Source organism: Ahaetulla prasina, chromosome 6 (assembly GCF_028640845.1).
Source record: "Ahaetulla prasina isolate Xishuangbanna chromosome 6, ASM2864084v1, whole genome shotgun sequence".
NCBI lineage: Eukaryota > Metazoa > Chordata > Lepidosauria > Squamata > Colubridae > Ahaetulla > Ahaetulla prasina.
In genome coordinates this window covers 11,494,551-11,519,719 of record NC_080544.1, presented here as the reverse complement: position 1 = coordinate 11,519,719, position 25,169 = coordinate 11,494,551, and the positions used below count along the sequence as shown (strand labels likewise).

Genomic DNA, 25,169 nt, shown 5'->3' with positions numbered 1-25,169 from the left:
CAAAGATATTTCCAAGGTGTTTAACTGATCATAGTCTGGTATGGATGGAGTTGCAATATGAAGGTGGAAGAAGATCATGGAGAATAAATGAAAATTTGTTTAGATATGAGGATAATGTAAATCAATGTAAAAAACAAATGAAAGAATTTTTTGATTATAATTTGGGAAAGGGAACTTCGATAGAAATGGTGTGGGACGTGAGCAAGGCCTTTATGAGAGGAAATTTGATATATATTAATAGTAGACAGAGGAGAAAACTACAAAAACAGCGTAGGGATTTAGAAGAGGAAATTCAGAGGAAACAACAATTATTGGTATATAATCCACATGATTTAAAAACTACTGAGGCGATAAAGATATTACAGAGTCAATTTAATATGTTAATGGCAGATCAGGTGGCAACCAATATACAATATGCTAAACATAATACTTTTTGTAATGCCAATAAATCAGGGAGGTGGTTGGCTTATATGTTAAGGAAAAGACAGAAAGCACGTACTATTGAAGGAATTGAATACAAGGGTAAAGTGCGATTTCAACAGGATAAAATTAAAAAAGCTTTCTTGGAATATTATACAAATTTATATGCCAGAGATACAATATTGAATATGGATATTGATAAATATTTGAAAGAATATAAGGTTAAAGGTTTAACTAATGAACAAAGGGAAGAGTTGAATCGGCCTATAACTTCTGAGGAAATTATTTGGGTAATAAAGCAATTAAAAATAGGGAAATCCCCGGGCACAGATGGACTTACAGCAATATATTATAAAAAGTTACAGGATGAGATAGTTGGTCCACTTATGGAGTTATTTAATCAGATACTGATGGGAGGAGGAGTACCACCATCATGGAGGACTACTTTTATTTCATTGATACCAAAAGAGGATCAGGATTGTACTAAGCCTGGGAATTATAGACCGATTTCACTCTTGAATAATGATTATAAGATTTTTGCAAAAATAATGGCAAATAGGTTAATGGAAATTGTACAACAAAGGATTCACACTGACCAGTCTGGTTTTATAAAAGGGAGACAAATGAGGAACAACGTTAGGCAGATAGTGAATTTATTGGAATATTTGGAAAAGAAAAATCAGATTCCGGCAGCGTTTATATTCTTGGATGCAGAGAAAGCTTTTGATCGTTTGCATTGGGAATTTTTATTTAAATTAACAGACAAAATGCAATTTGGAAATGGTTTTATACGAATACTTAGGGCAATTTATGGAGAGCAAACAGCTCAGATAATAATTAATGGTAGTTTGACAGATAGTTTTAAAATTGCGTAAGGAACAAGGCAGGGTGTCCTTTATCACCTTTATTGTTTATTTTATCTTTGGAACCTTTATTGGATAAGATAAGAGAGTTAAGGGAGATAGAGGGTATTAGAATTAGAAGATATGAATATAAAGTCAGAGCATTTGCAGATGATTTGGTTGTTATGTTGACTCAGCCTATAAATTCAAGTGTATATTTGTTGGAAGTAATTAATCAATATGGAAGGGTCTCAGGGTTTAAAGTGAATCAAAATAAAACAAAAGTGTTAACCAAAAATATGATTAAGAACCAGAAAGAAAAACTAGAGGAAATAACAGGATTTGAAATTGTAAAAAGGTTAAATATTTAGGAGTCTTTCTTACTTCATCAAATGGAAAATTGTATAAGAATAATTATGATGTGTTATGGAAAAATTCAGAAGGAAATGAATACTTGGAAAAATTACAATTATCTTTGTTAGGAGAATAGCAGCTATAAAATGAATGTTTTGCCTAAATTCTTGTTCTTGTTTCAGATGATACCAATAATTAAGAAAGATAAAATTTGGATGAATGGCAGATTGGAATTAATAAATTTATATGGGAAGGAAAAAGCTAGAGTCAAAATGAAAATAATGCAAGATACACGGGAAAGAGGAGGATTAAAATGCCTAATTTAAAACTGTATTATGAAGCAGTTGTTCTTTCGGTAATAAGTGATTGGTTTAATTTGACGGAGGAAAGGATTTTGAATATAGAAGGTTATGATTTATTATATGGTTGGCATGCATATTTATTGTATGATATAAAAGTAGATAAAGCTTTTAAGAATCATGTGTTGAGAATTTCTCTTCATGTGTCTGGAAAAATATAATTATAAGTTAAATTACAAAATTCCTATATGGGTATGTCCTCGGCATGCAGTAGAGAATATAAATATAGAACAGGAACAAGAAATGATTACTTATAAAGATCTTTTATACAATGAGAGGGGAAATTTACAACTAAAATCTTTGGATACATTAAAAGAAGAAGGGAGGAATTATACTTGGTTTCAATATGGACAGTTAAAGGCTAGATGGAAAGAAGATCAGAAAATTGGTATCATTCAAAATGAAGAAAATCTGGTTAAACAAATTAGAAATCAAACTCAGGGGCATATAAAGAGATTGTATACTGTTTTGATAGAAATAGATTCTGAAAGAGATTTAATAAAGGATTGTATGATAAAATGGGCACAGAATATTCAAGAACCAATAATGTTGGAAACATGGGGAAAAATTTGGGTTAGAAATGTTAAATTTATGCAAGCGCAGAATTTAAGGGAAAATTTTTATAAGATGTTTTATAGATGGCATTTAGATCCTAAGAAATTATCATGTATGTATCCAGATATGCAAGCGAAATGTTGGAGATGTAATTGTGATGATGCTACATATTTTCATGTATGGTGGACTTGTAAGAAAATTAAGTCTTTCTGGATAAGAATCTGGTGGATTATGCAGAATGTTCTGAAGAAGAAGATAAAGTTCCTACCGCAATTTTTCCTTTTGGGAATAACAACGGACTGTACAGTGATTGAGACTAAGTTGATTTTGAACTTAATAACAGCAGCAAGACTGTTGATTGGACAATATTGGAAGAAAAAAGAATTACCCACAATAGAAGAATGGATATTGAAAGTTTCCAATTTGGCGGAGATGGCTAAAATCTCAGCCTTCTTGAAAGACAGTACTCAAGAAAAATATTTAAATGAATGGAAGAACTGGATTGACTATATTCAAAATAGATATCAGATTAAGAAATTTCGGATTGCCTTTGAATGAAGGATGTTATTTTTGATTTTAATGGAAGAAGTCAGGTTATGTGAGAGAGAAAGATTATAATTGTGTTAGATTTTAAAAATTTAATGTATGACTGTTTTGTTTAAGGAACTATACCTTGTGCTTGCTCCGGGAAGTCCGGGGGGGAGGGGGTTTTTGGAAGGAGGGGGGGAGGGGGAAAAATTTAATTGTTGTTGTAAAACTTTTTCAATTAAAAAAAAAAGAAAAAAGAAAAAGAGAGAGATTTTACATTTTTTTCTGACAGACATCAATCTTTTTCTAGGATCGATTTTATTTTAATTACTAATGATTTGTTTTTTAGAGTGAAGAAGACAAAAATTTGTTCTAGAACTTTGTCTGATCATAGCCCAGTTTGGATTGAGCTAGATCAGGAAAAAGAGGCCAGGAGGTCGTGGAGGATGAATGAGAACTTGTTTAATTGCGAACAAAATGTAAATGAATGTAAAATTCTAATGAAGGAATTTTTTTCTTTGAATATGGATAAAGGGACACCTATAGAGATAGTTTGGGACACCAGCAAGGCTTATATGAGGGGAATTTTATTAGATATGAATAATAAATATAGAAATAGATTGCACAAAAGGCGAAAAGAATTAGAAGAGGAAATTAAAAGGAAGGAGCAGTTATTGGTATGTAATCCAGGAGATAGTAAAATAAAAGAGTCAATAAATATATTAAGAGGTCAATTTAATATGTTAATGGCAGATCAGGTGGCGACTAATTTACAATATGCAAAACACAATTTGTTTAATAATTCTAATAAACCTGGAAGGTGGTTAGCATATTTATTAAGAAAGAAACAGAAACGACGTATAATTGATAAAATAGAATATAGAGGTAAGGAAGTATATCAGCAAAATTTGATTAAAAAAGCTTTTTTAGAATATTATACTAAGTTATATTCTAGAGATGTGATTAATGATAAAGATATAGATAGATATTTACAGGACCATGGTATCTTAGAAATTACAGTAGATCAAAGGGAAGAGTTGAATCAATTAATTTCTTCAGAGGAAATAGTGTTTGCAATTAAGCAGCTTAAAGCGAATAAAGCACCAGGTACAGATGGTTTGACAACTACTTATTATAAAAATCTACAAAATGAGATGATTGTACCACTTAAGGAGTTATTTAACAGAATACAAAGGGGAGGAGAAGCTCCTCCCTCATGCAGGACAGCTTTTATTTCATTAATACCTAAAGAAGATCGAGATGGTGTTAAACCAGAGAATTATAGGCCAATATCGCTTTTAAATACTGATTATAAGATATTTGCTAAGATATTAGCGAATAGATTGATGCCATTGATGACTCAATTAATTCATAATGATCAAACAGGATTTATTAAGGGGAGGCAGATGAGATATAATATGAGACAAATTGTAAATTTACTTGAATATTTGGAAAGAAACAGCCAGGTCTCAGCAGCATTCTTCTTTTTGGATGCGGAAAAAGCTTTTGATAGATTGGATTGGCAGTTTTTGTTTAAAGTAATAGAAAAAATGCAATTTGGGGATTATTTTATTCAAGCAATTAAGGCTATATATCAAAAGCAAAGAGCTCAAATAATAGTAAATGGTGGATTAACAGAATCTTTTAAGATTGAGAAAGAGACTAGACAAGGATGTCCCTTGCCACCATTATTATTCATTCTAACTTTGGAAATATTATTGAGTAATATACGTGGTTTAGATCGAATAAAAGGAATTAGAATTTAAAATCAAGATTATAAATTAAGAGCGTTTGCAGATGATCTGGTTGTTTCTTTATCTCAACCAATACATTCAGCTGTATATCTAAAGGAGACAATTGATCAGTATAGTAAGGTATCTGGGTTTAAAGTGAATCAACAGAAGACAAAAATGATAATTAAAAATATGAATACACATCAGAGGGAAGAACTAGAAAGAATAACTGGATATGAAGTAGTTAAAAAGGTTAAAAGTTAAAAAGGTAAATACCTAGGAGTATATATTACAGCATCGAATGTAAAATTATATAAAAATAATTATGAGGTATTGTGGGGAAAAGTAATTAAAGAAATGGAGAATTGGAAGAAGTTACAATTATCATTGTTGGGAAGAGTGGCAGCTATAAAAATGAATGTTTTGCCTAGATTTTTATTTTTGTTTCAAATGATTCCAATATTGAAGAAAGATGCAAATTTACAAGAATGGCAAAAAGGGATTAATAATTTTGTATGGAAGGGTAAAAAACCAAGAATAAAGTTAAAAATAATGCAAGACGTTAGGGAAAGAGGGGGTTTAAAAATGCCTAACTTGAAATTGTACTATGATGCAGTTGTTTTAGCTTTAATTTCTGATTGGATTAATTTAACAGAGGAAAGGATTTTGAATATAGAAGGTTATGGTTTGTTATATGGATGGCATGCATATGTAATATATGACAAGAAAATTGATAAGACATTTAAGAATAATATGGTCAGAAGTGCTTTGTTGAGGGTTTGGAAAAAATATCAATATAAGTTAGATGGAAAGATACCAATATGGACCATCCCCAGACATATGATAGAGAATATAAATATATTACAAAAAATGGAGGTTATCACTTACAAAGAGCTTTTGACTATGGAAAAAGGGGAATTACAGTTAAAATCTAGGAGAAATTGAGGAATGAAGGGAGAAATTATACATGGTTCCAGTATGGACAATTGCAATCTAGATGGAAAATAGATCAGAAAATTGGTATAAGGCAAAGTGATGATAACTTGGTAAAACAAATAAAAGATCAAGGTCAACAGCATATAAAGAGATTATATAATGTATTGGTTGAAATTGATTCAGAAATGGAGTTGGTTAAAGATTGTATGGTAAAATGGGCACAAAATTTTCAACAACCTATAATGTTAGAAACATGGGAAAAATTTGGGTGAGGAATGTTAAATTACAAGCACAAAATTTAAGAGAAAATTTTTATAAAATGTTTTATAGATGGCATTTAGATCCTAAAAAACTGTCATGTATGTATCCAAATGTGAAAGCAAAATGTTGGAGATGTGATTGTGAGGATGCTACCTATTATCATATATGGTGGATTTGCAAAAAAGTTAAAGCCTTTTGGATTAAAATATGGTGGATTATGCAGAACATTTTGAAAAAGAAGATCAAGTTTGTTCCACAGTTCTTTTTATTAGGAATAATTCCAGATTGCACTGTTATAGAGACAAAACTGATTTTGAATTTAATAACTGCTGCAAGACTATTGATTGCACAATATTGGAAGAAAGAAGACTTACCTACAATTGGAGAATGGATTAGTAAAGTATCAAATTTAGCAGAAATGGCAAAAATTTCTGCCTACTTGAAAGACTGTACACAAGAAAAATATATTTTGGAATGGAGAAAGTGGATTGATTATATTCAAAATAAGTATCAGATTAAAAAATATCAATTAGTTTTTGAGTGAAGTTAGGAATTGCTATGTATTAGAGTTTAAGAAAGAAGGGAATTGATAGTGTGATGGTGTGATGGTGTGAAATGGAATATGTTTTATGTTATATTTTAGATTATGTTTGTTAGTTACAATACCCTGTATTCTGTTCTGGGAAGTCTCGGGGGGGGGGGGAATGGAGGGTGGGAAGGGGAAGATTATAAATTGATTGATTGCCATTGTACAGGAATAATGGTAGAATTAAACAAGTTGGAATGGTGTAAAGTCGGGACTGCTCGGTAACCACTCCCGAAGGGAAAGGGTAAGGAAAGAGGAGTAAAGAAGGAAGAAAGTAGGTAGGCAGGTAGGTAGGTAGGAAAGAAGGGAGGGAGAAGAAAGGATAGGAGGAGAAGAAGGAGGAGGAGATAGAGGGTTAGAAAGGATGGTAGTGAGAAGTGGGAAAGAGAAGGGGAAGTAGGAAAGCGAGGAGAAGGTGGTGGGGAAAGTTTAAGAAGGATGAGAAGGGAAGAAAGGATTAAAGGGGGGAGTGGCAGTCGAGCAGCCCTGATTGAGTATAATTTGAGTATAGGATCGATTGTTGGATAAGTGATTGTATTGTACACTGGTCAAATTGTGGGAATTATTATGGAAAATAAAAAAATTTTGCCCTGGAAAAAAAAAAGATCCACCTAGACTATCTGGGATACCGAGTGTCGAGCAAGGGAGTAGAGATGGATCCAGGAAAAGTAAAAGTGGTAGTAGATAGGCAACCCCCATGCACCCACAAGCAACTGAAGAGTTTCCTGGGGTTCACCAACTTCTACTGGCAATTCATCCCCGCCTTCGCTAAAATTGCATGGCCTATCACCGAACTGTTGAAAGGCCTACAACAGCCGCAGCCGAGTCAAGCTCTACAGCGGACACTAGAATGCCCACAGGCCTTAGAGCAGCTGAAAGGGTTGTTTTCCAAAGAGCCGACCCTCAGGCGTCCTGACCCAGAGCACCCTTTCGTGTCAGGATAAATGATGCTTATGAAGACATTCAATAGGGAGACATTCTCCTCCTTTCCAAGTGTTCTCGCTTATCTTCACTTTCACACAGAATAACAGAGGTGGAAGTTCTGCTAGTCCAATCCCCTGCTCAAGCAGGAGACCCTATATCATTTGAGGAGCCAAAGAAAGGGGGGGTCAACCTATATTCTCCAAAGCCCCTGAAGGCAGGACAAGAAGCAATCGATGGAAATTAATCAAGGAGAGAAGCAACCTGGAGCTAAGGAAAAGTTACCTGACAATCAGAACAATTAACCAATGGCACAGCTTGCCTCCAGAAGTTGGCACTGAAAGTTTATAACTGAAAGGTTTAAGAAGAGGTTGGACAGCCACTTGTACATTGTACAGAATGGTATTGGTTTCCCGCTTGAGCAGGGGTTGGACTAGAAGATCTCCAAGGTCCCTTCCAATTCTGTTATTCTGCTATTCCGTGTGAAAATGGAGATGTGAGAGAATGGGAAAAACAGTCTTCACAATTATGTATTTCTGGAGGACTTGAAGCAAGTGATAAGTTGAAGACACAGCCTGGGATACATTCCAATGTTTCCTTTCTTTTCTCTCCTAGAACAGTTTGCTTCCGATGAAGGCTAGCTAAATTTTGGCAAAGTCCAAACCAGCAATCACTTCTAGACTGTTACGTGAAGGAAGCTGAGGCCTTTGGAGGGCCTTCAATGACGGTCAGCCTGGTCATGCCACAGCAGTAGAGAGGTGGTCTTTGCTGAAGACAGATATCCTGCAGAAGGCAGATTTGGACCCAGAAGGTCCAGATCCGTTTTCGGCTTCTTAAGCCTGGATAGGAAGCTCTTTGAGAGTCCCACATTGTAGCCAGGCCAGAGGTAGTCCTCGACGTTCGACCTCAATTGAGCCCAAAATGTATGTTGCTAAGTGAGAAATTTGTTAAGTGAATTTTGCCCCTTCTTATGATCAGTGAATCACTGCAGTTAAGTTAGTAACACGGTTGTTAAGTGATTTTGACTTCCTTATTGACTTTGCTTGTCAGAAGGTCGCAAAAGGGGATCCCGTGACCCTAGGACACTGCAGCTGTCATAAATATGAATCAGTTGCCAAGCATCTGAATGTAAAGAATGTGACCGTGGGGATAATGCAATGGTCATAAGTGTGAGAAAAAGTCACAAGTCACTTTTTTTTAATGCTGTTGTGATTTTGAAGCCAAGGACTACCTGTAGAAGATCTTAACCGCCTCCCTCGATTCAGCCAGTTTGTGTGCTGTTTCCCTCTGCTGGTTGTTGGGACTTACCTGTGTAGACTTATCATACCAGCGATTGGCACCATTTCTAGAGTAACCTCCACCATGAAGGAGCTGCAAGGCCCTGTTGGTGTCATTCAGCTCTTCTCCAGTTGGACTGTCAAGGCAGACCAAGCACAGGCTTCGTTCAATCATATCAAGGGAGTCTCGGTTTGTAGAATCTAGAGTAGAAAACAATTTGCTCGGAATAATGGCAGACTGTTCCTGATTTTTCGCTCCGAGATACAATTGTTATGCTTTGTACACTCATTCTCTGAGAAGTGCTAAGAGTGCAAGTATTTTGTTACTTCAGAATGAAGCCAGTGGAAGTTTAGGGTGAACAACATTTGGGTTTTTACCCATCAAGGCTGGGAGGAGATTAACTCTCAAAGCAATTTGATTGACTCCCCTCTACAAATTCATCTGCTGAACTTGAAAGCACCAGATCTTTTTGGTAATCTGATGGATTTATGCGTGGACATGTAGTCGTACGCATTTTATGAGACCGACATCTGAAATAAAATCATTCAAACTGGATATTAGATAGTCTTACAATCTAATGGTTGTGGGGTCCTTGGTGCTCTCTAAGCTTAGTTGTTTTCTTGTAGACGTTTCATTATCCAGGCGACATCATCAGTGTGAAAAGGGATGGGGTTTGCACACACAAGCACTGATGATGTTACCAACTGGGTCAATGTCTGAAAGAAAACCACCAAGCTCAGAGACCACCAGGACTCCACAGTTCAACCCTGTGTTACAAAATTCTCTTCTATTGGTAATCTAATCTTTGCCTAAGGAAGTCTTGAAGCCTGTTCCACCTCTAATGATTTTATGTGCAAATTTTTTTACCTCCAGTAACAATAGAAAATGTGAGCATTACAATTTATGAAAATAAAAAGTGTCTTTTTAGATGGGACCAGAGATCTCTCATGTCTGGAATGAGATGGGTCTACTTGGGTAAGAGGACCATCTGAGCCCACAAAAGTTAATGGTAGAACTTTCAACAACCTCATTTCAGTTTTTGTAATCTAGAAATGAGGCCTAGATGGATATTTCTTAAAGAAGTAATAAGTGGGCATGCTCCTTCGAAATCGGGCTATTTTGATATTGTCCCCAAAATTAAATCTTTTAATGCTTTTAATCTGGGTTCAGATGTGGTCCAGAATTAAAATATGCCACATGCTAAGAATGATTGTAGTGGTGTCCTGTAGGATTTTCAGACTTCTTGACAAGTTAAAAGGAATAAATGAGATGGACCTATTGGACAAGGGGACTGTAGGCAGAGCAACACTGGAAATATTTAAGAAAATGTTGGATAACCATCTGTCTGAGATGGTGTAGGCAGTGGTGGGATTCAGCCAGTTCGCACCACTTCGGGAGAACCGGTTGTTAACTTTCTCAGCAGTTTGGTGAACTGGTTGCTGGAAGAAATCATTAGGGCAGAGAATCGGTTGTTAAATTATTTGAATCCCACCACTGGGTGTAGGGTTTCCTGCCTGGGCAGGGGGTTGGACTAGAAGGCCTCCAAGGTCCCTTCCAACTCTGTTGTTGTTGTTGTTGTTGTTGTTGTTATTATTATTATTATTATTATTAAGAAGTCCCCAGGGCAAGGGGGGAAAGACAAGGGGAATGGAAAAATGCTAGAAAACTGAATGATGGGGTATGTGGGACTCCCAGATGGTTCTCGCTGACCTTCCATGAGAATCGCCCTGGATGTGGCCCACTCCAGCCTTCCATCTGAGGTCAGGAGACCAATTGGAGGCAGCCTCTCTTCCTCGTTCTCCGACATCTTAACTATCTTCCGTAACTGAGTGAAAAGGTCTCCTTCGCTGAGACGCCGGAAATTAATCACCACGTCCAAAACAAAAAACTGTGGAGAAAGAATCAGGAATGAAAAGAAGAGCATGATTCCATCTTTGAATCAAGGGACGACTGCTGCCGCCTGAAAGCCATCCTTCCCTTGCTGATGTCCTCCTGGAGGCCATTCACAACTCCTTCCTGCTTGGCTTGGTTTTTTGACCCATCCTCAATCTGCTCCCTCCCCATCACCAGCCTCTGAGAATCAACAAAGCGCATTCAGATGGGGCCAAAGTAAAATTGAACTAGGCCTGTTTGTGCCACACACTGGCCAGCTAGACTGGCGAGACAATTCCATGACATTGTTTTACAAGAAGAGCACCTAGTGGCAGTGGGTGGGGGTGTCAAAAAAGTCAAAATGGTGGCTACAACCATACAAAGCTTCACCACTTTTTATTTATGTTTGTACATGTCATGCATTTTTAAAAAGGGGCGGTGCTCCCATCACATGATCACGGCTGCCATTTTGAGGCTTCTGAGATATGGATTCACCAGTAAATAATAAGTTAGTTATAATATAGAGTAGAAGTAGATAACTTTTTGATCCCTTTTTAAAAACCCTACGGTGCTGTCTGGGATCACTAATTTTGATTATAACTTGTCAAAAATTGCCAGTGCTGTTTCCCTTTTTTTTTTTTTTTTGGTGGATAACAGAACCAAATAGAGTAGAAATTTAAAACAGCTGGTAAAATCCAATGTTTAGGGGAATTGGAATTAGGAGACCCAGATTGAAATCTTCACTAGATCACAGACGCATTGGATGATTGGGTTAGTCACTTTACCACAATAAATTTTACCTTGTAGGATTGTAGTGGTGGAGATACACCTGTTTAATGTACCCCACGGTCGTGTCTACCCTTTTTTCCTCATGTACTCTGTCTCAAACGCTTTGAGAAAAGTTGGTTGGTAAATACAATTAAAAATTGCTAACTTGGAAAAAAAGTGAAGCTTTCTCTGGAAAAAGAGGAAACACAGAAAATCTGCCAATCTCAATCTCAGTATGTGAGGTCCTCAGGTCCTTGAGAACAAATTGTGACTCCAGCCACCAAGAATATATAGAGTTTTTCTTTGATGGCCAAAATTCAACTGAGAAGAAGGAGGCATTTATTTGGAATGAACTTTTCACTTCCTTTTTTATTTCTTCTCAACCTGTTTGTAAGGTCTTGCCTCTCCAATCTTCCCAAGAAAGCAGGACTCTTGAAACTGCAGTTGTTCCAAAAGGAGCTTTTCTTGAAAGGCTTGTAAGGTCTAGGCAGGAACTAGATGTTCTCACTTAAAAAAAACAGCAATTTAAAGCAGTGCAAACAAAACCCCTCCCACAGCACAGCAATGCAGGAAACAGAAACTTCATATAGAGATCTCTCCAAGCAATAAATAGAAACAGAAACTTCAGATAGAGATCCCTCCAAGACTCCCAATAGAAACATATGGGACCTGACACTGTTGGTCCTGTTTTCAGGCATTTTTTTTCAAATTCCAGATATATGGACTTCAATCACCCAAATTCTCAGCACTGGCTGCATTGATTGGAGAATTCTGGAACCTGAAGTTCGTACACCTAATGATCACTGAGACGAGGCCAAACTCCCATAACTTGAATTTGTATACATTCTCGGTCAATTCAAGAAAGTGGGTAAGGGATAGATTTATTTTTTTAAAAAGTGTAGGATTCAGAAGCCCTCAGAAACATATGGGACCTGACATGCTGCCCCCCCACTCCTAGAAAAATGGGAAGTCCACCAGAAAGAAAAGAAAAAGAGGGAAGGGGAGACAAAGAAAACAAAATCAGCAATGTTTGTCAGAGTACAATTGATGAAATATACTGTACGTATTAATTTAGGGGCATGCACATGTTTTTTGTGAACTCATTCATTGTGTGAGAATAGGAGGTGTTTCCAAGCCACCAGGTACTAAGTGGCTCTGTGGAATTTCCACAAGTCTAGAATTTCTTGAACTTCAAAATGTTGTTCACCTTCTATCATAATAGGAGTGGAACAGGGCTGGTAGCCAGATGAAGGTCAGAGATGACTTCAAGCTTCAGCAAGCTACAATGGAAAATGGAGTTGACTTGACGTAATGACTTAGGGAGTTGCAATTCCACTGTGACAGGATTAATATGAACGATGGGGAAAGGCCCAATGTATTTGGGGCCTAGCTGTTTAGACTGCTGCAAAGATTTCAGAAATTTGGTGGAAAGGTAAACTTTGTCTCCCACTTTGTAAGGTCTATTCATTTCTTATCTGCTTGTGCTTTATAGGCAGCCTTGGCTTCATCCAAGGCTTTGTGGACCACCGCCCAAATGGTTTGCCAATGACTGATCCACTGTTTCAAGGAGGAGATTTCTGGTTCGTGTGAGGGTAACTCAGGCATAGCATTGAATTCTTGCCCTGTGGCCCCTCTCAAAGGGGTAAAACCTGTGCTAGTGTGAACTGCATTATTATAGGCCACTTTTGCAAAAGGCAATAGCTTGGTCCAGTTGTGGGAGCCCCTTCATGCCCAGATGGCAAAACCTTGAACTGAAAACATCCCAACAGACAATTAAATGCTGTTTTCCATTCATCCCCCTCCAGGATCCTGATCCAGTAATAAGCCTCCCTTAAATCTAGTTTGGAAAAAGTTCTCCCCTTCTCCCAATGGGCCAGCATATCCTTCATTAGGGATAGTGGATAGAGATTTTCCTTACAAATCAGGGGTCTCCAACCTTGGCAACTTTAAGATTTGTGGACTTCAACTCCCAGAATTCCTCAGCCAGCAAAGCAAAGCTGGCTGAGGAACTCTGGGAGTTTTGATGGCTGAGGAACTCTGGGAGTTGAAGTCCACAAGTCTAAAAGTTGCCAAGGTTGGAGACCTCTGTTACAAATAGTGTTTAAATTTCTATAATTCACACATAAGCGTAATGAGCCATCCTCCTCCTAGAACAGGACTGGGGCAGCCACCTTGACGAACCCATGCTCGAGTTTTTTGTTTATAAATTGCTGCAGTTCATCCAGTTCCCAGGGAGTCGTAGCATAAAGGCTTAGGTAGTTTGGTCCCTGGTAAAATCTCGATGGCACAGCCTGTAGACCTTTGGGGGAGGAGAAGTTCACCTGAGGCTGCTTCGCTGAAAATATCCATCAAATATTGGTATTCCCTGGGGACACCCGGTAGGGGTCTATTCACTGCAGTCACAGCTACCTCCTCAGTCTGCGGTATTCCAGTCTGGTGGGGTTCCTCACTCCAGATTAATTCATTATTAGGGAATTGAAGCATTGCCTCCATCCAGTCCATTCTTAGGTTCCACTTCTTTAACCAGGTCAGTCCCAGATCTTAAACCAACTTGTAAGTATTTCCTCTGGCCAATCTATGTGGCAAGACAGGTCATGAAACTCTTCAATGTACTTGGCAACTGGATGGTGCCCCTGTCTGATGTGCCTTATGCAGTCTCTAGCCTTGCAGTGGGCTAGGGGGTCCTCAAATCTCTGTCTCAGGGCTGCCATGAATGTTGTGGTCCACCAGCAGCCTGCAGAGCTGGACATCGATGAGGCTGAGGAAGAGCATGGCCCAGTCCTGGAGGCTGGGGAGGGCCCGGATGAGGGCTCTTCCTCAGAGGCTGAAGTGGGGCCAGGGCCATCGGGGAGTGAGGTGCAGACTTCAGAGCCTCCAGTGTTCTGTTTCCCTCCCCCCAATACTCCCAGCAAAGAGTCAGTCAGAGGCCTTCTTTTCTCCTTTTATTTACATAGATACATGTCCTGGCCACGTCTACCCACGGGCCTGCCAAGTTTCTGGAGATAACGAGGAAATTATAGATAAGGCCAGAATTACTCACGAATATATTCTTCCCTCCATTGAGACAGTTAGCCCGCGCCAATTCATTGCTTTGTCCAAGACAAAAAACCAGGAAGTCCCGCCTCCTATTTATAGTCTCTGCAGATGTCACTGCATGACAATTATGACTTGGCTTTCCCCCAACACTCCTTCTCCTGCGCACGCCGATCACGCCTGCGCAGCCTTGCATCACTCCAAAACTGTTCTTGGGGCGTTGCCAAATCAGAAGAAGGCTCCAGGGAATCAGGTCTTGCCGGCCCCTCCTCCTCCCTTTGAGTGGGTGCCAGGGAGGGAAAGGGCTCAAGAGAAACAGGGCTTGCCAGGTCTTCTCCCTCACTTTCTGAATCATCCGAGTCCAGGAGTCCGGGTCCAGGAACCTGGGTCACAACATCCAGAGACTTGACAGTAGTAGTGAGGCAGAGGAACAGGAGGAGCCTGTTCCTAATGCACGCATGAGAAGAGCTGCCAGAAGGCAAGAGCAGCTCAAGCAAAGATGATGACTCAGGAATAGGGCCAAGAGATGATTGGCCCCTTCCATAAGGCTTAAAAGACCAGCAACGGCGTTTGGGCTTTGCCGGAAAACAACATTGATAGCCTCTTCTTGCATTTATTTTGTATCGGTGTCTTCTGAACCTTTGCCAAGAAAGGCAGTTTGCCTAATTGGGCCAAGGTTGGTAGTAGGACTGAGGAATTTGTGTTGGGAGGAATTTGGTTTTATTTAATCGAACAACGTTGAGAATGAAGCAATTCTCAGCTGTTCAAATAGAGTTTGTTTGTTTTTTCACTGACTGAGTTTTCTACTAGCTACTTGGGCCTGGGTCACAACAATGAAGCAGTTGAAGTTGCAGAGCTCCAGTGTATCTGTGTCATGAAGGCTCACCATTCAACGTGCAGTGTATTCTTCTAGAGCCAGTGTGACAACCCTGTAGATGTTCCTGGGGTTAGGGATCCCCTTCATTCATCAGTACCCTCCTTTTGCACTCCTACCTTGCCCCCAGTGCAAGCTGGGGCACCCTGGATCTGCATGCCATGGACGGCCTCTCTCATGAGGCTCATAGCTTCCTTGGCTGGACCAGTCTGGGGCTTCTTCCAGTTCATCATCTTCTTAAAAGTCTTCAATCTTCTCCTTCCAGCTGAGTCAGTGGCTCCCACTGGTGAGGGTGACATCCTTGGTCGTGCTGCCCCAGCCTTCCTTCTTCCGAATGCCGATGGACCACCCCAGCTTGGCAGTGGTGCTTGAGGCAACGGTCTCCTTCATACAGGCATTGAGGGCCTCAACTGGGTTTGGGGGGGGTTTCTCCCCCAGAATTCAGCCTCTTTGTGGTCGCTACCCTGGGCAAACATGGGGTGCATGGTTCCCGTGGTAGGGTTGTTACACTCCGGGTTGATCAGTTCACAGTTCCTGCCTAATGGAGCTTTTATTGAAAGGCCTGTGATAGCAAGAGGTCTAGGCAGGAAATAAATGTTCCCACTTAAAAACCAGCAATTTAAAGCAGTGCAAACAAAACCCCTCCCACAGCGCAGCGATGTAGGAAACAGAAACAGAAACTTCAACTAGAGCAGGGGTCTCCAACCTTGGCAACTTTAAGACTTGTGGACTTCAATTCCCAGAATTCCTCAGCCAGCTGGCTGAGGAACTCTGGGAGTTGAAATCCACAAGTCTTAAAGTTGTCAAGGTTGGAGACCCCTGATCTAGAGATCCCTCCAATCCTCCCCCCTCCCACCAGAATCCCAGGGTCCCAATAGAAACATATGGGACCTGACACTGTTGGTCCTGTTTTCAGCCATTTTTTTCAAATTCCAGATATATGGACTTCAATCACCCAAATTCTCAGCACTGGCTGCATTGATTGGTGAATTCTGGAACCTGAAGTTCATACACCTAATGATCACTGAGACGAGGCAAAACTCCCATAGTTTGAATTTGTATACATTCTCAATCAATTCAAGAAAGTGGGTGAGGGGTAGATTTTTTTTTTTAAAAAAAGGGTGTAGTATTCAGATGCCCTCACCTGATTGTTACAAGCAACAATGATATGATCTGGTTCAGGCATAATATTGCTTTTCTGGGACACGAGGGTGTCCTTGGTATGTCCCGGAAGACGATAAGAAGAGAAGAGTCCATAGTATTGCTTCATACAAAGAGGGTGACCGGACAGTTGTCCACGAGCAAAATCCACAGGGAGTGCATGGCTGGAGGAACAGAACAAGAGACAAATCATTTCGTGTGTGTGTGTGAGGGTAGAAAGAAAAGAAATCTGATCAGATCAACTAGAACCATGAGAGATAAAAAGAAAGTATTGACAGATGGATGCCAAAACCAAAAAAACCCCATCATTCTTTTTTTTTTTTTAATATTATTCATTTTCCTTTATTTTACCTCACATTTCCAGTTTTGCAATGCCAGTATACTGGCTGTATCAAGTCCTTTGTAAGTACAAATAGTATTATACCCCCTGAATATAACCATTATTCTCGTAGTCATACAATATAGTCTCTTTTAAATACATGATATTGTATATCACAGTTATGGCCATTATTTTCATCGTTGTACCATAACACTCTATACCTTTATCACTCTATATATTTTAATCTATAATCCCGTACAATCCGATAGTACTGTTACTTGTGATATCTATTCTTATATACATATCTATATAACTGTATCTATTTCTATTTTGTTGATCTTTCATTATTACCGTATATACTCGAGTATAAGCCGAGTTTTTCAGCACGTTTTTTGTGCTGAAAAGCGGCCCCCTCGGCTTATACTCGAGTCTACCCTTGCAGAGTTAGTTGTAGTTGTAGGGTTTTTGCCCTCGGGAACAGCTGGGCCGGCAGGACGAGCCCAAATGCTGCCGGCATGCTTTGCCAGCTCGGCCGGCTCGTTTTGGGGCGGCGGCTGGCCTCCGGCGTTTTCTTCCGCCGCTTTTTGATGGCGGCGGCGGCGGTGGTCGGCGGAGGGGCGGGGTGGAGGGGGCGTCCGACATTTTCGCCCCCCTCTCACTCGTCCTCCTCTTGCCCTCGGAGGCGGAGGGGCGTTGTCACCTCGCCTCCTCTCCAGCCGAAATTGAGTGCGGCGGCAGTGGGGTGGGTGGGTGGGTGGGTGGAGGCCGTGAAGTGCCGGCAGGGCGAGCCCAACTGCTGCCGCCATGCTTGGCCAGCCCGGCCGGCTCGTTTTGGGGCGGCGGCGGGCCTCCGGCGTTTTCTTCCGCCGCTTTTTGATGGCGGCGGCGGTGGTCGGCGGAGGGGGCGTTCGACATTTTCGCCCCCCTCTCACTCGTCCTCCTCTTGCCCGCGGTGGGGGCGGAGGGGGCGTTTGTCACTCTCGCCCTCCTCTCGCGGTGGGGGCGGAGGGGGCGTTTGTCACTCTCGCCCTCCTCTCCGAAAAGCCGAAATTGAGTGCGAAGCGGCAGTGGGGGTGGGTGGGTGGGGGGAGGCCGCCGTGAAGTGCCGGCTGGGGGAGCCCGGGAGCCAATCGCCCCGGTGGAAAGCGTGTGGCTTCTGCTCAGGCGATGGAGGCACGCCCCAGCTCGGGGCCAGAGTCCGGTGGAGCCTAGTGCGAAGTCCCAGGGCGAAAAGGGCTCCGGGGCGCGCGCCGCCGGTGTTGCGCTCGGCGCCCTGGCGGGGATGCCCTGTGCGGGCTCGGCGACTAGCCCGACCGCTTGGTGCATGGCCCAGCTATGGAGGTGGTGGGCGAGACCGAGGCTCTGCAGCGCTTCTTGAAGGTAAAGGCGGCGGGCCGGGCACGTTGCGCAGGTCGGGGAGGAGGGTGAAGCCAGCCCGCTTTCTTTCTCAGCTACTCTTGGATTTGCTGGGGGAGGGGGGATTAGCGGCACGTGAGGACGGCGGGCCCCGCCGCCTCGGGTAACGCGCGTCGCCTCGGGGACCTCAGGTGTGTAGTGGGAAAGGAAGAAACGAGGGGCTTCGAGCGAAGTGGATTTAGACTGACAGTCGCTTTGGAGGCTGAAACGGCGTCGAAGCAGCACTAGGAGGGCTCGCTGAGGGCGATGTCAGAAGGGGAATCCAGATACTCCCGCAAACTCCGCCTCGCGAGTGGCTTTTGGAACGATTCTCTTTCCCCTCCCGTTACCCCCCAAGCCCAGCGCGTATCCTCAAAATTGCACGCCTCAGTTCTTTATTTACTTTCTTCTCGCCCCTTGGCGTTTGACACACTCGCCCTCCTCTCACTCGTCCTCCTCTCGCCCTCGGAGGGGGCGGAGGGGGCGTTTGTCACTCTCGCCCTCCTCTCGCCCCTTGGCGTTTGACACACTCGCCCTCCTCTCACTCGCCCTCTTTTCGCCTTTGGAAAAGATAGCTTGCCGGTCCACGGGTCTTGGCTCTATCTTTATTTTTTACATTGACCAGTAGCTGCCTCATTTCCCACCCTAGGCTTATACTCGAGTCAATAGTTTTTCCCAGTTTTTTGTGGTAAAATTAGGTACCTCGGCTTATATTCGGGTCGGCTTATACTCGAGTATATACGGTAAATTACTAATCTCTGCACCTGTTGTCTAACCATTTTTACAAGACGTCCCATGTTGAGTAATACTCAGATTCTTCTTTATCTTTAAATTCCATTGTTAACCTTCCAATTTGGCACATTCTAATATTTCTTTATTACCTTTTTGTCTACAGGTATACTTTCATTTTTCCAGTTTTGTGCATATGTGATTCTAGCTGCTGTTATTACACGTAACATTAAGTATGTGATTCTTTTATTGTATTTCCCAGTCGGTATTTACCTAGTAAGAAGAGTTCTGGTTTTAGATCTATTTGTTGTGCTGTCGTCTCTTCTAACCACCTTTTTATCTTAGACCGATATTTTTTTGCCGTTGGGCAGATCCATCACATATGATAGTAGGATCCTGGTACCTGTTTACATTTTCAACATTCTGGTGACATGTTTGGGAACATTTCTGCCATTCTCGGTGGTGCAAATGCCATCTATAAAACATTTTGTACAGGTTTTCTTTGTATGCCGTTGACATTATTAATTGTAATTTCTTTCTCATAGTTTTTGCCAATTATCAAATTCTATAGCATACCCCAAAAAATTTGCCCATGCTATCATGGTTTCTTTTACATATTCTTCTTCCATTTTAAAGTCCAATCTTTTTAATCTTTCTGAAATTATAGAGGTGAATATTTTATAAGCTACATTAAGTAATGATATTGGTCTGTAGTTTTTTTTATCTGTTGAGGATCTGTGTCTTCCTTTGGTATTAATGTAATGTATGCTTCTACCCAGGTTTTGTGGCGTTTGGCCTCTGATAATGCTTCATTGTAGATCTCCAGCAATAACGGTCCCAATACCTCTTGTAAGCTTTTGTAAAGTTCTGCGGGAAACCCGCTGGTCCAGGTGTTTTATTATTATTTTGTCTTTTAATTGGTTCCATTATTTCCATTGTCGTTATTCTTTCATTTAACATTTTTCTCATTGTGTATTTCGGTTAGGCCAGTCTTTTCCAGATATTGTTCAGTTGTGTCTTCTGATGTTTTTTCTTGACTGTACAGTTTCCTAAAGAATTCCTGGGTTATTTTCTTTTTGTCTTCATTCTGATGATGAAAGGTTCCCTTTTTGTCTATTAGTTGGTGTATCATTTTCATCTCTTTTTCTTTTTTCAGCTTGTATGCTAACCATCTACCTGGCTTATTTGCGTGTTCAAAAAAGTTTTGTTTCACCATTTTAACTTTGTGTGCCATCTCATCTTGCATTATTAAGTTCAATTTATGTTTTATTACATCACTTTTCTCTTTTCACTTGTTTTTTTGAGGGTCCATCTGCAGTTCTATCTCTAGTCTTTTAAGCTCATTTTGTAATAAGTTTTGCTATTGTTTCTTTTTCTTGCTTCTTCTTGCTATGTATGTTATCACTAGTCCTCACATGTATGCTTTTGCCATATCCCAGACATTTTGCAGTGATTCTTTTCTGTTTTCTTTAAGGAAAAATTCCATTTCTTTTTCCATCATTTGTATGAACTCCTTGTCTTTTAGGATAGTTTGATTCATTGTCCATCTCAGTTTCTTCCTTTGTCCCTTCCATATAACTTTTATGGGATGGTGATCTGCCCATATGCTATTCATTGCTATCTCTACCTCTTGGACATCTGTTCTCATTCCTGATGTCATCCACACCATGTCTATTCTCGAGCACGAGTGATGTCTGTCTGAGCAGAATGTGTATTGATTTATCTTTGGGTTTAGCTCTCTCCATACATCCTGCGCGCCTATTTCTTGTGTTATTTCAGAGAAGGTTTTTGGAAGTGTTCTTGTTTTTTTACTTCTTTTGCTGCTTCTGTAATTGTTTTTAACATCCAAAATTGCATTGAAATCCCCTATTATGCATATATTTTTATAGTCCATTTCAGTTATCTTTTTATGAAGTCTTTTGTAAAACTCTTCCTGCTTATAATTTGGAGCATATATTGCAATCAAGAGGGTTTGTTCCTGGTTTATTAGTATCTCCATCATTAGTATTCTCCCTTCTTCATCTGCCTATACTTGTTTAGTTTTTAACGAATCTCTAACGTATAATGCTACCCCTCTTTGCTTTTGATGTGCTACTGACGCATACAATTTCCCAATTTTGGGATATTCCAATAGATTAACATGTTGCTTTTTAATATGCACTCCTTGAAGGCAGATTATATCCAGTTTTAATCTTTGTAGCTTTGTGAAGGTTTTTTTTCATATGGGGGAGTTCAATCCATTTATGTTAACAGATAGCATCTTTTCTTCCTCCTCCATCTTTTCATTTATATATGGGTCTTACCCTTCTAGTTGTTCTTACCTCTCTCTGTTTTTTTTTTGTTCTTGCATATTCTTGTTCTGCCCACTCCTTTTCTACTCTCACTCTTTCTTCTTATCCTAAAACTTTTTCTTCTACTTGCAATTCATCTTGACTTTCTATCTCCTCTCTGCTTTCCTGTTCTTCACTTGCAGTAAAATGGTGTTCAAAAACTTCATGTGCTTTGTCTAAGATATCCACCCTAAATTTGTAATCTTGCCAGGAGAGCAGAATTCCTTCTGGAATCAACCATCTAAACATCACATTATATTTGATCAGTTGTGCTGTCAGGAATTGATATTGTCTCCTCTGCTCTCTAACTCTCCTAGGTATCTATTTTAAGGTCAGAATTTCTTTATATCCCTTTATACTTCATAGGTTCATCTCTCATTCTTTTCTATACCTCATCTCTCACTGTCTTCTAGGCAAACCTCACATGCGCCTCTTTTGATGAATTATGCCTCGCATAGTTCGTATGAATTCTGAATATTTCATCAATATCTCTTTGTACCTCATGTTTATATGCCAAAAAAAATGTTTATATGTCAAAATTATTATTATTATTATTATTATTATTATTATTATTATTATTATTATTATTATTATTATTATTATTATTATTATTATTATTATTATTATTTATTCAATTTTTATACCGCCCTTCTCCCGAAGGACTCAGGGCAGTGTACAGCCAAGATAAAACAAAACAATACAAAAATATGCAATTTAAAATACAAATTAAAAAACTTATTATAAAGATGGCCTAAAAACTTTAAAAATATATAAAACTAAAACCCCATTTAAAATTAGTTATAAATTTAAAACCAATAAAATTTAGGCCAGCCCCGCGCGAATGAATAGATGTGTTTTCAATTCGCGGCGGAAGGTCCGAAGGTCAGTAAACCCGGGGGAAGTTCGTTCCAGAGGGTGGGAGCCCCCACAGAGAAAGATCTTCCCCTGGGGGCTGCCAGCCGACATTGCTTGGCGGACGGCACCCTGAGAAGTCCCTCTCTGTGAGAGCGCACGGGTTGGTGGGAGGCATGAGGTAAATATCAAAACAAAACTGGCTATGTAGCCAACTTTAAAAACCGCTACAAAAATATATGCCACCAAATAAAGACAAGAAGAAGACCTTCTGTGCACAAAATCGAATTGTGCTTTCTATAATTTTGTAAACAACAAACTTAAAGACTCGCGATCCATCCCACCCCTAAAAGGATCTAACGGTAAAGAATGTAATGATGAAACAGTTAAAGCAAACCTCTTTAACACATTCTTCGGCTCAGTCTTTGTAAACGGTAATGGCTCATACCCAAAATTCCCCAGTCATACCAACAATGATTACGACGATCTAACACAAATAGATTTCACAGAAGATAATGTTGAAAAGATCCTTCACAGACTGAAACCATCTCTATCTATTGGACCTGATGGTCTATGTGCATACTTCTTAAAAAAGCTTTCCACTGTTATAGCAAAACCCCTAAGCATAATCTTTGAAAAATCTTTCAGGACCTGCTCCCTTCCCAAACAATGGTCACTAGCCACGGTCATCCCTGTCTTCAAAAAAGGAGAGCCCAGCCTAGTTGAAAATTACAGACCAATTTCTTTATGCTGCGTCACCTGCAAAGTAATGGAATCATTCATCAACCAATCCATCACCCTCCACTTTGAAACAAACAACCTACTCTCTAATAAACAATTTGGTTTCAGAAAAAAATTATCCTGTAATTTACAACTTCTTCACTGCAAAACTATATGGACTACAAATCTTGATCAGGACAAAGCAAAAGATGAAATTTACACAGACTTCTGTAAAGCTTTTGACTCAGTGTACATGACAAACTTCTTCTAAAACTAAAATCCTACGGAATCTCTGGACCTCTCCATAATTGGATAACAGCATTCCTGTCAAACAGACAAGTGGTCAAAATAGGCAGTGCCCTATCAAATCCTGCTCCTGTCAATAGCGGTGTCCCCCAAGGCAGCGTTCTAGGACCAACACTCTTCATATTATACATTAACGACCTCTGTGACCATATTATTTGTGTTCTCTTCGCCAATGATTTTAAACTATTTAACACTACCAACAATGCGGTTACCCTTCAAAAAGACCTTGATTTTGTGTCGGAATGGTCAAAAATTTGGCAACTCCAAATCTCAACCAGCAAATGCTCTGTTTTACACATTGGAAAAAAGAATCAGAACACTAAATACAAGCTTGATGGACATGACCTTGTAGATGATCCTCACCCCATCAAAGACCTTGGAGTATTCATATCAAACTTACAGTAGTGCCAAAGCCCACTGCAACTATGTCGCCAAACAGGCTTTAAGAGTTGTAAACTTAATCTTGTGTAGCTTCTTCTCCAGAAAGATTACACTACTAACCAGAGCATACAAAACATTTGCTAGACCAATTCTCAAATACAGATCGCCTGTCTGGAACCCACACCTCATTTCGGACATTAATACAACTGAGTGTGTATTATAGAATCCAGAAATATTTTACAAGAAGAATTCTCCACTCCTCTGATCACAACAAAATACCTTATGCCACCAGACTTGAAATCCTGGGTTTAGAAAATTTAGAACTCCGCCGCCTTCAGCATGACCTGAGTATAACTCATAAAATCATCTGCTACAATGTCCTACTTGTCGAAGACTACTTCAGCTTCAATCGCAACAATACACGAGCACACAATAGATTTAAACTTAATGTGAACCGCTCCAATCTTGATTGTAGAAAATATGACTTCAGTAACAGAGTTGTTAATGCCTGGAATGCACTGCCTGACTCTGTGGTCTCTTCTCAAAATCCCCAAAGCTTTAACCAAAGACTATCTACTATTGACCTCACCCCATTCCTAAGAGGTCTGTAAGGGGCGTGCATAAGAGCACCAGTGTGCCTACTGTTCCTGTCTTATTGTTTCCTTTGATTGATGTTCCCTTTGTACTCCAGCTAGTAGCTCTATCATCACCTCCACCAGTTCTTCCTCTTTCTCTTCCACAATATTCTGAAATCTCAGGTAACAGACTACTTTTTCCATCTTGAGAAAGATTATTGTCTCTTCTAATTCTCTATTAGCCTGAAATAGGTCCGTTTCTTCCATTTTTTTTCTGTTTGCTCAGCCCTTATTTCTATTTTCTGTATCCTCTGTTTGTTCTTCGCTACCATTTGTTGGAAGTTCCCGATCTTTTCATCCATCTTACCTATTTCATCCCTCATCTCCCCCATCCCATTTTTGATCTCATCATGGCTTTTAGACATTTTAGAGTTTTGGTCATGGCTCCTTGAATCGATAGTAGCAGCATTTCCATACTCTGCATAGAACTTGACTTCTTCAAACCTAACATGCTTTCTATCGATTGTTAATTAGATGGGCTTGATGCAGCTGATGACGTTGCTGATGAGGGTGTAGATGAGGCTTTCTTTCCTATCTTTTGATGTGTTTGATGTGCTTGTCATCTCTGATAATCCAAAGGTACTTCTGCAAAATAACAAATACAGTAATTATTTTTACACAGCTGAAAATTATTTCCCATACCCTCTGCTGTACCTCCAACTTTCTAGTAATATAACAGTAAGATAAACTCACAATCTCAAATATATATATATATATATATATATATATATATATGTGCAATGTTCTCTGGAGACCATAAAAGACATTGTGCTAAACTAGGTGGAAACAGCAGAATTTATGAATTGTTTGGCAAAATATCCTATCACTGCTTCCTCTGGAACAAAGGTTTTTTGTTTCAGAGTTTCAATTAGAATAATATTTGATAGAATCTCTCAAATCAAATTGTTGAGTCCCACTTTTGAATCATCCAAGATGCATTTGACTAAATTCAACAATTTAAAAGAATTTTGAGCACACGTAAAAGGGGTTCTCCCTCCCCCCAAGATTGTTTCAACAAATT

General features: G+C 39.9%; 1 protein-coding gene across 1 annotated transcript in view; it reads right to left on the bottom strand.

Moving 5' to 3' along the window:
- CHAT (choline O-acetyltransferase) overlaps window positions 1-25,169 on the bottom strand; it is a 57,168-nt gene that overhangs the window by 16,987 nt on the left and 15,012 nt on the right. Inside the window, exons 5-7 of the mRNA XM_058188023.1 lie at window positions 16,465-16,645; window positions 10,484-10,661; window positions 8,804-8,973 (exon numbers count right to left, since the gene is read on the bottom strand). Of these exons, the coding sequence (XP_058044006.1) occupies window positions 8,804-8,973; window positions 10,484-10,661; window positions 16,465-16,645 (529 nt within the window). The remainder of the gene's footprint in view (window positions 1-8,803; window positions 8,974-10,483; window positions 10,662-16,464; window positions 16,646-25,169) is intronic.